We start from the raw sequence: 12,986 nt of genomic DNA, 5'->3' as shown, positions 1-12,986 counted from the left end.
TATCATTAGATTTAATACACTAATGTAAACAGTAAGCAAGGAGCCTTTCCCTCCTAAACCTACAAATGTTTATGTTCCAGTTCATGATATGGTTGCGGAACCATCAAGACTGACATATTAAAACCATGATAGGAGAAATCATTATGCTGCCATCTATCGTACATGTGGTAATCTCCACCATGTGTAATGCTTCCCATACAAACCCAAAACTTCACATTTTGTGATCAGATCTCTGAGATTTTTCTAAGGTTTCAGGGTTCAACAGCCGCGGCCTCACTTCACTCTCTTTTAAGTTTTAACGCAACAGAAGATTTCTAGGGTTATTTATAAACAACTTCGCAATACAAGAACTCTAGGGTTTTTTAACTTCACCAAAATGTCCTTTACTTTCAAACTTTTCTTGGGATTTAGACAACTCGAGCAAGTGATGGAGATTGAAGTTGTAGTTTAATGTCGGCAACAACAAGAGATGAAGAGGAGTTCGAAGCTGTGATCAATGGCTTAGAGATATGGCAGTGATGACGGCGTTTGCATCCGCCGTTGGTCGGAGATGGAATTGTTATTAAGATCGAAAATGAACAGAGAAGTTGAAGTTCTATCGAGTTGCTGTTGTGATGATGCCAATGGCAGTGGTGATGAAGCCGAGAGGAGAATGAAGCTCGTGTTGGACTTGAGCCGGGGTTCGATGGTGGTTGATGGCAGAGATATTGAAGACCGAAAGAAACTTGGAGTCCGAGTTTGTTGTTGTTGTGATTAATATTTCAGTTTGAGAAAGAAAAGGATCCAGTGACTCAATGAGAGAAAGAAGGAGCTAACATGGATACGTCGGTGCACCTATTTTGGGATATGTACCAACTACGGGTAGTACTTATCCGATGCGATCTTGTAGGTGAAGTTAGGTTTCGAATGAAACCTATATAAATAGGCTTGTATAGCCGAGAGAAAAATCAACTTTGAGGGAGAGAAAAATACAGAAAAGAATAGAGAGACGGAAGAATAGAGAGAGGGAAATCAAGTTATTCTTCTGATTCTTCTGCGACATATATTTTATGGGTTTTAGTAAATCCATGTGTAGCTAAATTTTTATTGATTAAGGATGATTTCAAAGTCCTGATTTATGTGACTTTAGTTTATTTTGAGTTTAATTTTCTTGTCGATTGTCTCTATTGATTTCAGTGTCTAAGATTACTATTGGGTTATTCAATTGGCCATTTGAATTAACCTGATAGTAATTCTTCTACTAGTATTGGGTTGGTGATACGTGTAATTGTCACTCAATTCTTTACACGAGTAGTGAACCGCAAAATCTGCCGGAGGGATTCTGTTAAGCAATTTTGTATAGAGATGACACTAGTAAGAAGATCGAGCTTATGCATCTGATGCTATGATCAACCTAATTCACAAAACGTAAAGCATCTGTCTAATTTACATCATGAGTGCGCTACTTCTTGGTGGGTTAGTTGGATAAAATCTGGTCGTCGAGCACTTTCGTATCCAGTAACAACAAGAATTCCGGGGATCTCAGAGCTTATTGATGTTCTACAGTTGGTAATAATATAAATTCTACGATAAATAAACAAGTATTATTATTAAGTTTTTGTTCAGTGGCGGCGAATGATTCCCTAATCATCTTTACTTTATTATTATCTTTTTATTTTACTTTCATCACACCAATCCTCCCCTTTTACTTTATTTTTCCTCATTCAAATAATATATCAATTACACAGCTCTCCATGGGAACGATCTCATACTACCGCTATATTACCAGTTCATTAGTGGGAAATATCTTGATTAATTTGTTGCACTTACGACATGCATCAAAATTTTCTCCAGAATGCTTCTTTCATGTGAAGAAGAGAAGATTATTCATTGTATCAAGACAACTCCAAAGAATAGTCCAATCCCCCACCTCTTCTTTGCTGATGATTGTTTACTTTCCATTAGGGCGGACCTTAAAGAATGACATAATATACTGCAACTTATAGAAAATTTTAGCAAATCATCAGGACAGTTGATTAATTTTAATAAATCTGGAGTATTTTTCAGTAAAAAAGTCCAACCTAAACATTAGAGAATGATTTGTAAACTTCTTAAATCAAAGAAATTGATCTAAAGGATTCATATTTAGGAACTCCCCTTTTTATAGATAAAACAAAAATAGAACTCTTTGAATGTATAATAGAAAAGATGGAACAAAAAGTGAAAGGTTGGATAGGAAAGGTTCTAGCTCAAGCTAGTAAAATTGTCCTTAATAAAGCAACTCTAGCAGGAATGGCTAGTTCCCAAATGAGTTGCTTTATTCTTCCAAAAAAAAAATTACACATAAAATAGACGCCCTACAAAGAAACTTCTGGTGGGGGAAAGAAACCAACTATAAAGGTTACTATCCTAAATCTTACTCTTGTTTATGTAAACCTATTAGCAAAGTTGGTCTAGGATTTAGGAATGCTCATAAATTTAATTTAGCCTTAATAGCTGAACTTGTTTGGAGACGCTTAACTGAACCTAAGGATCTTTGGGTGACTCAACTAAAATCCAAATATTTTAAGAAATCCTCTACTTTTCAAAGCTAAAATTTCTTCAACTAGCTCTTGGATTTGGAAATGCATCAGTAAGGGAATCAAGTTAGTAGAACAAAACAATATATGGGAAGTAGGTGATGGAAATAATATCAATATTTGGGAAGATAATTGGATCCCTAAACTAGAGGAAAATCTTAGTACATAAAAAATTGTGAATACCTCCCATTTAACACTTGTAAGGGATCTTATAGATCCCATTACCAATAAGTGGAATTCTAATTTAATATGTGAATTGTTTCCAGAATAGATTGCTAGACAAATTTTTAACATCAGAATAACATTAGCTAAACCAGATACTCTTAGATGGCTTCTAACTAACTCAGGAAAATTTATAGTTGAATCCATGTACAACAAGCTAAATGAAAGAACAGTGAATTACTATAACATAGGGCAGTCTGAAGATTTCTGGAAAAGATTATGGAAAATAGATGTATCACAAAGAATAAAGTCATGTATGGGCAACAGAGCCATACCCAGTAGACCTGAATTTCGATGCAACTACCACTTTTTTAGATGTCTGGAAAGACTGGATAAGAAATGGAGACACTATGATTCCCATAGAAATAATCATGACAAAGATTTGGTTTATATGGAAGAAAAGATGTAGTAGATCCTTTGAAAAACAACAACAAACTCATAGTCAACTAGCTCCAGAAATACAAAGACATTTAGAGCTTTGGTATAAGGAATTTTTTTTGACTAAACATGTCAAAACTAGAACAGTGGAAAAAGCTAGTTGGAAAGCACCTAAATTTCCACAAAAGAAACTCAATTTAGATGCAACCTGGACCCCTATGTACACACCAGCAGGTTTTTCTTTAATTTTCAGAAATGATACAAGGAACTTCGAGCAAGGCACAACAGAACCCATCACAGCTTCATCTTCAGAAGAAGCAGAAGCTTTAAGGCTTTTGCAGATAACAAAATGGACGACAGAGGAAGGTTTGTCAAATTTTAGTGTCGAAGGGGATTGCAAGAATCTTTTATATTACTTGAGATGAGAAGAGTCTCAAATCAATTGGCAGAACCAGACGATCATGGATGAAGTAAAGAGAGTTTTTAACCTTTGCCAAAAAAATTTGGTTTTTTTTATATTCCTAGATCAGCAAACGATGTAGCTGAAATCCTTGCTAAGGAGGCTAAATCTTTCTAAATTAGTATTAATTGGAAGAATGGACCTCCATCTTGTATCATGCATGCTTTAGAAGTAGATAAATCTAATGCTTGGGTTGGAGTTCATAGCCCAACATTAGGTGGCTTTACTATTATTGATGTAATGGCTACTAACTCCCTAAGTTAATCTGTTTTATTCAATTCCAACTTACAAAAATAAAATAAAATAAAATAAGACCAAGTAATTTTATCCACGCCTTAAATAAACTCATAGGAAATACGATTATTTCTCCATAATTATTAAAATACTTTTTCACGTGCTTTATGGATGACTAATTTTGTATGCACCGAGGTTTTTTTTATGTACCGTTGGACATTGTGGGTGAATTGTGCTTGACTGAGCTTGTTACCTGATACAAATCAAAAAGAAAAAAAAAAGTAAAAATTATTACCTAGGGATGTGCTTTTTTATTATTAAAATAAAGATTATGAATTATGATACATTTAATTATGGCACGAAAGCCATCACAGGAAAAAATAATAATTCCATAACCTTATAGCGTGTTTGGATACAATTTTGTTTCCGACTTCTGCTTTTTCAAAAGCAAAAGTCAGAAGTCCAGATATTTTGTTTCATAAAAAGTCGATTTTTGTGCTTCTAGAAATCGTTCTGAAATATTTCACCCAAACTGACTTCTTCCTTTTTGACTTTCAGAAGTCAAAAAATTACTTCTAGATGTGTATCCAAACGCTATTACTCATAGGACCTTTTAACCTGATGGGTCCGCTCATGAAAAATCAATATGAAGGGAGCTCACAATTTATTAATTACTTGTCATCGGGTAAATGTGAGATCAGATCCCATTATATTTCTAGACTAACAAAGAGCGTACAATTTTGTATTGTCTTCCTGCATGAGTGATTTTTTTTGTCTTTAATAGTTTGGTTGATCGTTTTGGGAAAAAATAGATTAATCACTTTGTATTATATATCACAATTATTACAAACTAAGTTGGAATGTTGGAGTGAATTGAATAGATACACCAAATAGTGTACAAGAAGAAAGTAACTTAAGCATGGAAAGTTATAGAATGCCAATTAGAAGTTGCCGGCTCGATGTAAATTAGCAGAAGATGTGGGAGCTTATTGGTATGAAGGCATCCATGGCAATTTCACAATAGTAGCTCCGACTTAGAAGAAGATATATATATATATATATATATATATATATATATATATATATATATAAATTTTAAGTTTCTTTATTTTTTTTTGAAAGGGCTCTTCTTCTATATTTAAGATATATTAACATTTGTTATTAAGAGTTTATTGGGAATTGAAGGAATATGATTTTCCATTTATTTTTTTTATTTTTTTATTTTTGGATTTCAACCGACGGGGTTGAAGTATTTGTTGTTGGAAAAATGGCCAACAAAAAGACAACATTTAAGTTGTTTAAGCTCACTTCCGTGGGAACCAAAAAAAACTAGAGAAGCAATTGAAGCATTAAGCAATTGAAGCGTTATCCACGTGCGGTTCCGTTCCGTTTACTTGGATGACAGTTCAAGCCTATGGTAAGCAAATTTTTGTAATTTCAGTTTTCATTTTCATAGCCAAGATTATTGAGCCATTTGCACAAGGGGGCACATAGATTGGTGTATGGGGCCATTGCGGCCTCCATGCCTTTCGGCTGGAGGGCAGTGCGAACATATGGTAAGTAATTTTCTTATTTTTTATGTGCAATTGCTATACATGGGGTAAATTCAGAGCAAATTTGCGGGAAAGCCGTACCAGATTTCAATGCAATAAATCGTCCCAAAATTGAGAGTAGTCTGTATGTCAACCCCATTTGTTCGTTTTGTGTATTCAAATGGTATTCAGCATCAATAATGGCCCTTCACTGCTTTTTTTCATTTTTTTCAGGTGAAAATGATATTCTCTGAAGTCTTGAGGTCGTATTCTCCATGAACCGAATTACATTGATATACTAGCTACCTAGCAAGAAAACGAAATTGGGAAATCTTTCCATACCATCAGGAATCATTCTTAGAATACCATTAATTCTTGCTCACCATGATCCCGAATATTAAGTATTTTATTCAGGGGAATTCAAGCCCGAAACAAACAACTCATAATCATATTAATATAAAGTTAAGGAAATCTAATCAATAGATACTCCGGACAGAACATGATTTGATCTTGCATGATACCAGTACATCTATAACGGCAAAATTCATATATACCTGACTTTAATAAAATAAAAGTCACTGCAAAATTACTAGACCTTCATTTCGAGTTTCATGTATGTACCATATTTACAAGGCTGTTAATGGGGGTGCCAATTTGCTTGGGGTGTACCAATCCAAAAGCAATGACTATTTTGTCCTATATGTATTTTGGTACACCCCAAGTAATTTGACACCCCTATTAGCAATCTCGTATATTTATTCCTTGTTGAGTGTAGGCATGTAGCTTTCATGTTTACTCAATAGATGAGCCATTAAGAAATCTTGATTTATGGACATCTATGTAAATTATTTATTTTGGTTGTATATAAAAATAGAAAAAAATCTAAAATTTGTTGGGTGGTTAGTTGATTATTTAATGAAAAAACAAATGGAAATATCAAAATATATTCATATTTCAAATTAGGAAATGTTCGGGTTGTTGGAGGAAACTGTATGAAAGCTACACAACCACCCACACAATCACTAGATTTCTTATAGGGGTGGTTGTAAATACTTACTGTTCTTGGGCTAATTTTTCGATGAGTCTGGACTCTGGAGTCTTGATACAAGAGTTACCACAAGAATAGTTTTGTTCTGTTTCCGTTTTATAGATTTTTGTTTTATCTGTTTTATTGAAATCCAAAAATTGCTTTCTTTTTGTGAGGTATTTTTATATTTGTTTGTTGTGAAGGGAACTTAATAAATAAAAATTGATCGAGCAAAAATAAACAATTTTGGGATTTTTGGTTACCTAAGCTATCTATAGAACTCACATATCTGGAGTAATTATATTTGCTGGTGTATTAGCAAATGCCCAAGTTGATAAATGAGGATTTATCCTAAGGCATTTTCAGTGGTTATGCAGCGGTCTCTCTGGTTTCATTTCGGATGTTTGTTGGGTTTAGTCCTCTGTGATCTAGGTTTCAATGAAGTTCAAATCTAATTTCTGGTATAATGTTTGTCATTTTTGAAATTAAAAGATTACCCAGACAATAAGAACTTTGTAGTCTACCTTTTTAACTTAAATAAGATGATCATACTCAAAGATTAAAGAGATCGAGCGAGTCGTCAATAATTCAATATTTTAATACATTCAAGGGTGCTTATTATTATTATTCTGTATTTTTCAATGTTTAGTTTCTTCACTAATTTTTTTATCTGATCGAAAAAAAAAATTATGTAGTAATATAGATTTTCGGTATGTAATCACTTGGAAGCTCTAGGTCCATTAAAAAAAAAAGAGAGTGCAAAACGTAGTTGCCGGCCCGAGTCACCCTAATAAGTATTCACGTGTAATGAAAATGATGGGATATAACATTTTATTTACTAGTTATATCATCTGATAAATGTAAGATTGAAGATCACGCGATATTTGTACAGGAAACTAACAATGTTTGAGTTCTTTGTTGCTTTTCAAGTGTGTGACTGTCTTGAAATTCTTATTTAGAAGATAATAATCGTTGTGTTCTGCATATAGTTTGCAAGTATTTTCAAGTATCTTGAACAGGTCTTTGGAAAATTGAGCTCAGGTTTGTTGATTGCATAATTTGATGTTATATATATATGATGTAAGGTGAGATGTTGGAGTAAATTGAATAGACGATACGTCCGGACAGATTGGAGTACATTTAACAGATACAAAAAGTTAAAAAATGGTCTTCACTCCTGTATATTTTAACAATTATTGACAAAAAATTAGTTTATAGTGACAAATCAACCAGTTTGACTAGTTAAATGAGGTGACAAAAGCCGATTAAACCCCTTCTGCCATGTCCATTCAAAGAAACAAAATAATATTTCTATCACCGTTTCAAGTAATTCCTAAACTAAATCCAATTACCTCCGGAACCATGGGATCATACATATTCCACCCAAAAATAAAATAAAAATATTTGCTAGTTGATTGTTCTTACTTGAGATTAATAGGATAAAAAAAGTTCAAAAAACGATGTTGGAATGTATGCAATTGTTATATTGGAGTCCAAATATTGGGGTGATGGTTCAGAAGAATTCAAGCCAGAAAAATTTGCTGAAGGACTTTCCTGTCTCAAGGGGTCCTATGGTCTGAATAGGCCAAAATTTTGCTCTGATTGAAGCTAAATGGCTTTGACTGTGATCCTGCAGCACTTTGCTTTCCAGCTATCGCCTTCTTATACTCATGCTCCTTGTGTAGTTTTAAATCCTGCGCAGAGCTCAAATCATGTTACACAACCATTAAGCTAGAGATAGTGACAATAATGTGATGATGCTGAATTAAAGATATGAGTTTGTAATAGCACTTCAATCTATTTTTCAAGTTTCGAGACGGCATGGCATGCCACTTAACACTTACATAAAGATACAATATATAGCAAACCAAATATTTAAGAAGAAAAAAAGTGGAGATGTAAGAACGCAGATCTAAGCTTTAACAACTGCAGTCTCAACTTCTGCTGGTGTTCCTGAGCAGGACTGTCAACCTTCACGCCCACATCTTCTGCATTTTCGCCATGAAGCTTACCGATCTTTTTTCGTAGGACGGGTCCCAAACTTTCAGTAGATCAGCATGATACTCTGGAAGTCAGAAGCTTAATTCAATTATCATATAATTCAGTACCAACTAACAACAACAGAAAATATTAACATTAGGATATGTCCTATTTTAATATGTAACCACTTCCCTAATGCTGAAAATAATGGGGTCTCCCTAACTTCCCAACGTGCGTGTTATCTCTAAGCAAGTCAGCGGGTACAGGACATTACTGACACGTCGGGTGCAGACAATAATCTGGTGGTTGTACTGTCTATACCATAAGGATACAAGTCTCCCAAACTTGCTCGTGGACTCGCGAATGCTAGATTGATGGTATCGCTTGCCTCCAGAGCCCACAAAGCTGTTTGAAGCAAAGCTGCATCTCCATGTTACAAAAATCCAGAAGATCCGACATACATATCCGCAAAACAGGCAATATATTAATGAGACAGGAGAATGGTTTACTACCATGTACACATCTACAAAAACCTAGCAAATCCATACCCGTAAGACATGCCATCTAGCAAACTGCAGTAGTAGTTGTGTTACCGTTGGCTGATGATGAAGAGGAGTTGCTATGGAATTGATCTGGATTGGAGTAGAAGCAGTGGCCAACTGCGTATTTTCTTTCCGTGTTTGTTAACCACAAGATTCCGTCAGGTGTGGTATCTTCCATGCCGTCGCGATGCAAATTTTGATCATCTACGAAGCCATTGTACTGAAAGCCAAGATCTGCTACTGAGGCAGCAAAAGTTACCATGAGAAAGAAAAACCAAGCACAACTCAAGAGCTTGAACAAGAACATGGTCTAAATTCTTAGTAGACCGGCCTTGCACTTTTTGATATACTCTATGAACAAAGCTTGAAAGTTGTCATAGATTAGTTTAAACAGGATTGTGCAATTTTTATCCATATCTGTATGTGGTTGATACCAATTGGATTAGATTGATTACGATTAAGTGGTGGTTAATTCAGAGAGTAGATTATTGACTAAGAGAATCTAGACTTAGATATAGAGTAGCTTTCAGAGGGTAATAATGTACCTTCAACATTATTGCCGCAGCCACAGGCTGGATGTATACAAGAAGTGATGTGAAAAATATCTTTAATTGCAGAATTTAAATATCAAAGTAGCTAGGATCATATTTAATACTGGGTCATCAAAGTACCATCTACCAAAAATAATATCCAAGTTGACTTGTAAACTCTGTAGAATAGTAAGCTAAAAATGGGTGGTGGACAAATATAATCTTACCCCTAGCATATGCAGAATGTAACAAACACCACACAAGTCACAAGCAGAAAAGTTAATATGGAAAGATGCTTGATACTCAATTGGAAGAAGCTTTGGAAAATTTCGTAATTTAATTGGAAGAAGCAGCAACATACTTTATCCAAAACAAAACAAAACAAAAAACAAAAAAAATCGCAATTGGACCTGCCATACTTGGCTCATTGGCTGGTATCTGGCTCCACTATCACAGTTACATGGTTTGTGTGGTTCTGCAGTTGGAATCATGGTTTGCAAAAGCTCTTAATTGCATTAACAAAGGAATTCTGCTAGTTGCTAATGTCACTCTTAGAGATTATGGCAAAATAAACGCAGTAACAAAGGAGGCTGTAGTAGCCTTAGCATTACAACTTACAATTCACTATTGAGAAAGAATTGCTTCCTGAAATGAATTGGACTGAAGTAGAAGAAATTACCAACTCCATACCTGGTAGTTTCGATGTTGGTTAACTATAACCTCGAGATACCATTAAGTTGGACATCCTCGTAGCAATCAAGCTTCTCATTTAGACTGTGTCTGAAGCCAAAATGTAATTATAACTGATATATTCGAAAGCAAGGTCATATATTTATAGCTCCAATTATCATCAACCATTGCCTCACAATCGGAAAACAAAGAGTTTTGAAATTAAAAAAAAAAAAAAGATTATCTGCCCCAAAGATATACACATTGGGCGGAGAATAAAGTTAATGTTAAACAGATTCTTCTATTTGGAACTAACATAAGAACAGGGTACAGATTTTGTGTATGAAGACCTCCAGCGGAATCTGTCTGGAGACTGTATTTTTGGTTCTGGAGACTGCAAAAACATGAATATAAAAACAAAGACCTGGCACCATCAGCAAACTATAAAAGCAGAATAAGTATAAGCGCCAAATACAACTTTAAAGCAATGTCCTACCTTTAACGCAAATCAACGGGGACCAGATGGCACTGACTCATTGGGGGTGGACGATGATGCAGAGAAAGTGCTGCCTGCAGAGCAAGGGTATAAGTCTCCCATGTTTACTCGCGAGAATGCTTTACTCAGTGTATCACTCGTATCAAGGACCCATAAATCTGTTTGAAGCAGAGCAGCATCTCCATTCAAATACTGCACGACTTGTCTCATGGTTGGTCTAAAATCAGAATTAGTATGAGTACATAGCAACCCAAGTTTCAAAACCAATTCAATCTCTTCTGCTACGTATTCACTTCCAAAACTTGGATCAGCAGTCTCACGAATAGTGCCGTTCTTCCAACAAGACAGAACCAAATCGACCAGATAAATCGAACGGACACCTGTTGCGTCTGTTCTTATCTGTACTGGTCTTTTCCCACATACAACTTCAAGCAAGAAAACCCCAAATGCATACACATCAGTACACGTTGATGCTAACCCACTTCTATTCATTTCCGGTGCGATATAACCTGGTGTGCCAGCAATCCTAGAAGTAAGAGCATCACCTGTTCCATGATCAAATAACACTGCAAGGCCAAAGTCACCCAGTTTTGGCTCCATTCCAGCATTTAACAAAACATTGCTTGCTTTCACATCCCTATGAATTACAACCTTTTCCCATTCTTCATGTAGATAAACTAGACCTGAGGCTACTCCCTTTATTATTTTAAATCTTTGACACCAATCAAGTGTTGCTCTAGCTGACGATGACGACGATGCACTCGAACTAGATGGAAAGATAAACTTCTCTAAGCTTCCACAAGGAAGGAACTCGTACACTAAAAGTAGCTCTCCCCTTCGTCTGCAATAGCCATAGAGTTGCACTAAGTTTCTGTGCCGAAGCTTGCCAATGCTTACAATTTCTGCAATAAATTGTTGCATGCCCTGTCTCGAATCATGCATGACTTTCTTGATGGCGACTTCCTTTCGAGGATTAGATAATACACCTCGGTAGACTTCACCAAAGGCACCCCTCCCTATAATCTCTGCCTCTCCAAACCCGTCTGCAGCCTTGTATAATTCTTTAAATGAAAACCTATGTGTCCCATAAATTTCTTCCCAATCCTCTACCAACTCTGCGAACTTTCTCTTCCTTAGGAAGAAAAAGATGCCCAGACATATTGTTATTATCAAAGTAATTGGGATACTTATTGACAACACTATCGTCAACATCATAGCTTTCTCCATAGGTTTTGGAAGTCCAGGAAGGCTAGAGAGGTTGAACTCTTGAGCTACGCCATTAATCTTAAAGCTCCATCCTAGTATATAGTGAAATGTTTCCACCGTTTGAGTAGATGATGAGAATCCCACATACATGAGGTTTAAGAAAATATTTGAAAGATCTAGGTGCAGGGATAACAAAGGAACAGATGGCTTGCGTTCCTCAATTGGAGCTATGGTTACATTAACTTGCTTCTCTGACCCATCATATTCTACCCAAACTTGAATGATTTTCCCGTTTTTTAGAATTAGGTTCTTATACCCACCGTTCTTATCATTGTAGTACTTAGCAGATTCAGCCTTAACAGACTTTAAGCCGTTGACGTCAATACCGACATGGTTGTTATCCATGTCATACTCAATGTTGTTTATAGTATCCAACTCCACTGCAAAAACATGGTTCTCATACTTTCCATTGTTTGAATCATTAAATAGACCAAGAAATTGGTTTGGTAGAGCTCCAGGCAGCCCTCTATGAGGTGCAATAACAAAAGCAAGCCCCTGTCCATTTATGTTACTCTCGGAGACAATGGCAAAGACGAAAGAAGTTGAGAATGAGAATATAGGAGTAGTATTACCCATATTGGCTGCTGGGGATGAGTTACTGTAGAATTGAACTGGATCAGAGTAGAAGCAATGACCAATTTGATGATTGGAATCGGTGTTGGTTAACCTTAAGAGGCCTCCAGGTGTAATATCCGCCGTGTCGTTAAGACTCAAATTTTGAGCATTTCTGAAGCCATTGTAGTCAAAGCCAAGATCCTCAGATGTTGCTGAAAAGAAAAAGATGAAAAAGAAAAAGAAAAAGAAAAACAAAGAAACAGATAAGAGCTTGAAAAAAAACATGGTCCAAAACTCTTGCCAGCTTAAATTCTCTGATGTATTCTATGAACAAGGCTTAATATTTGTCCTGCATATAGTTTAGACAGAGTTTCACTCCACATTAAGTCAAAGCATATACAGAATATTAGATGACACCTCTTGGATTATATATTGATGCATAGCAATAGTCTGCAAGTTGAGAGAGAAGACTATTGACTATTTGACTTGGAGAATCAAGAGTTAAAAAAAAATGAATAAGCATACCGATAACAAGTA

General features: G+C 35.5%; 1 protein-coding gene and 1 long non-coding RNA gene across 2 annotated transcripts; both read right to left on the bottom strand.

Moving 5' to 3' along the window:
- Positions 1–7,622: 7,622 nt before the first annotated feature.
- On the bottom strand, positions 7,623–9,324 carry LOC113313911. Its single transcript, XR_003342123.1, has 2 exons — positions 8,940–9,324; positions 7,623–8,476 (listed from the first exon to the last, which is right to left on the bottom strand). It is a non-coding gene; the product is annotated as an uncharacterized LOC113313911 (long non-coding RNA).
- Positions 9,325–10,303: 979 nt separating this feature from the next.
- Positions 10,304–12,806, bottom strand: LOC113307723 (L-type lectin-domain containing receptor kinase IV.1-like). Its single transcript, XM_026556168.1, has 2 exons — positions 10,629–12,806; positions 10,304–10,526 (listed from the first exon to the last, which is right to left on the bottom strand). Exon 1 carries the CDS (start codon positions 12,732–12,734, stop codon positions 10,641–10,643), a length of 2,094 nt encoding a protein of 697 aa, XP_026411953.1. The 5' UTR covers positions 12,735–12,806; the 3' UTR covers positions 10,304–10,526; positions 10,629–10,640.
- Between the last annotated feature and the right edge of the window lie 180 nt (positions 12,807–12,986).

This window comes from Papaver somniferum, chromosome 9 (genome assembly GCF_003573695.1).
Source record: "Papaver somniferum cultivar HN1 chromosome 9, ASM357369v1, whole genome shotgun sequence".
Taxonomy (NCBI): Eukaryota; Viridiplantae; Streptophyta; class Magnoliopsida; order Ranunculales; family Papaveraceae; genus Papaver; species Papaver somniferum.
Note: the sequence above shows the minus strand (reverse complement) of the source record. Positions and strands in the feature narration are given on the sequence as shown.

Coding starts and splice junctions, on each gene's coding strand:
- LOC113307723 (XM_026556168.1), bottom strand. CDS start 12,734: ATGTTTTTTTTCAAGCTCTTATCTGTTTCTTTGTTTTTCTTTTTCTTT.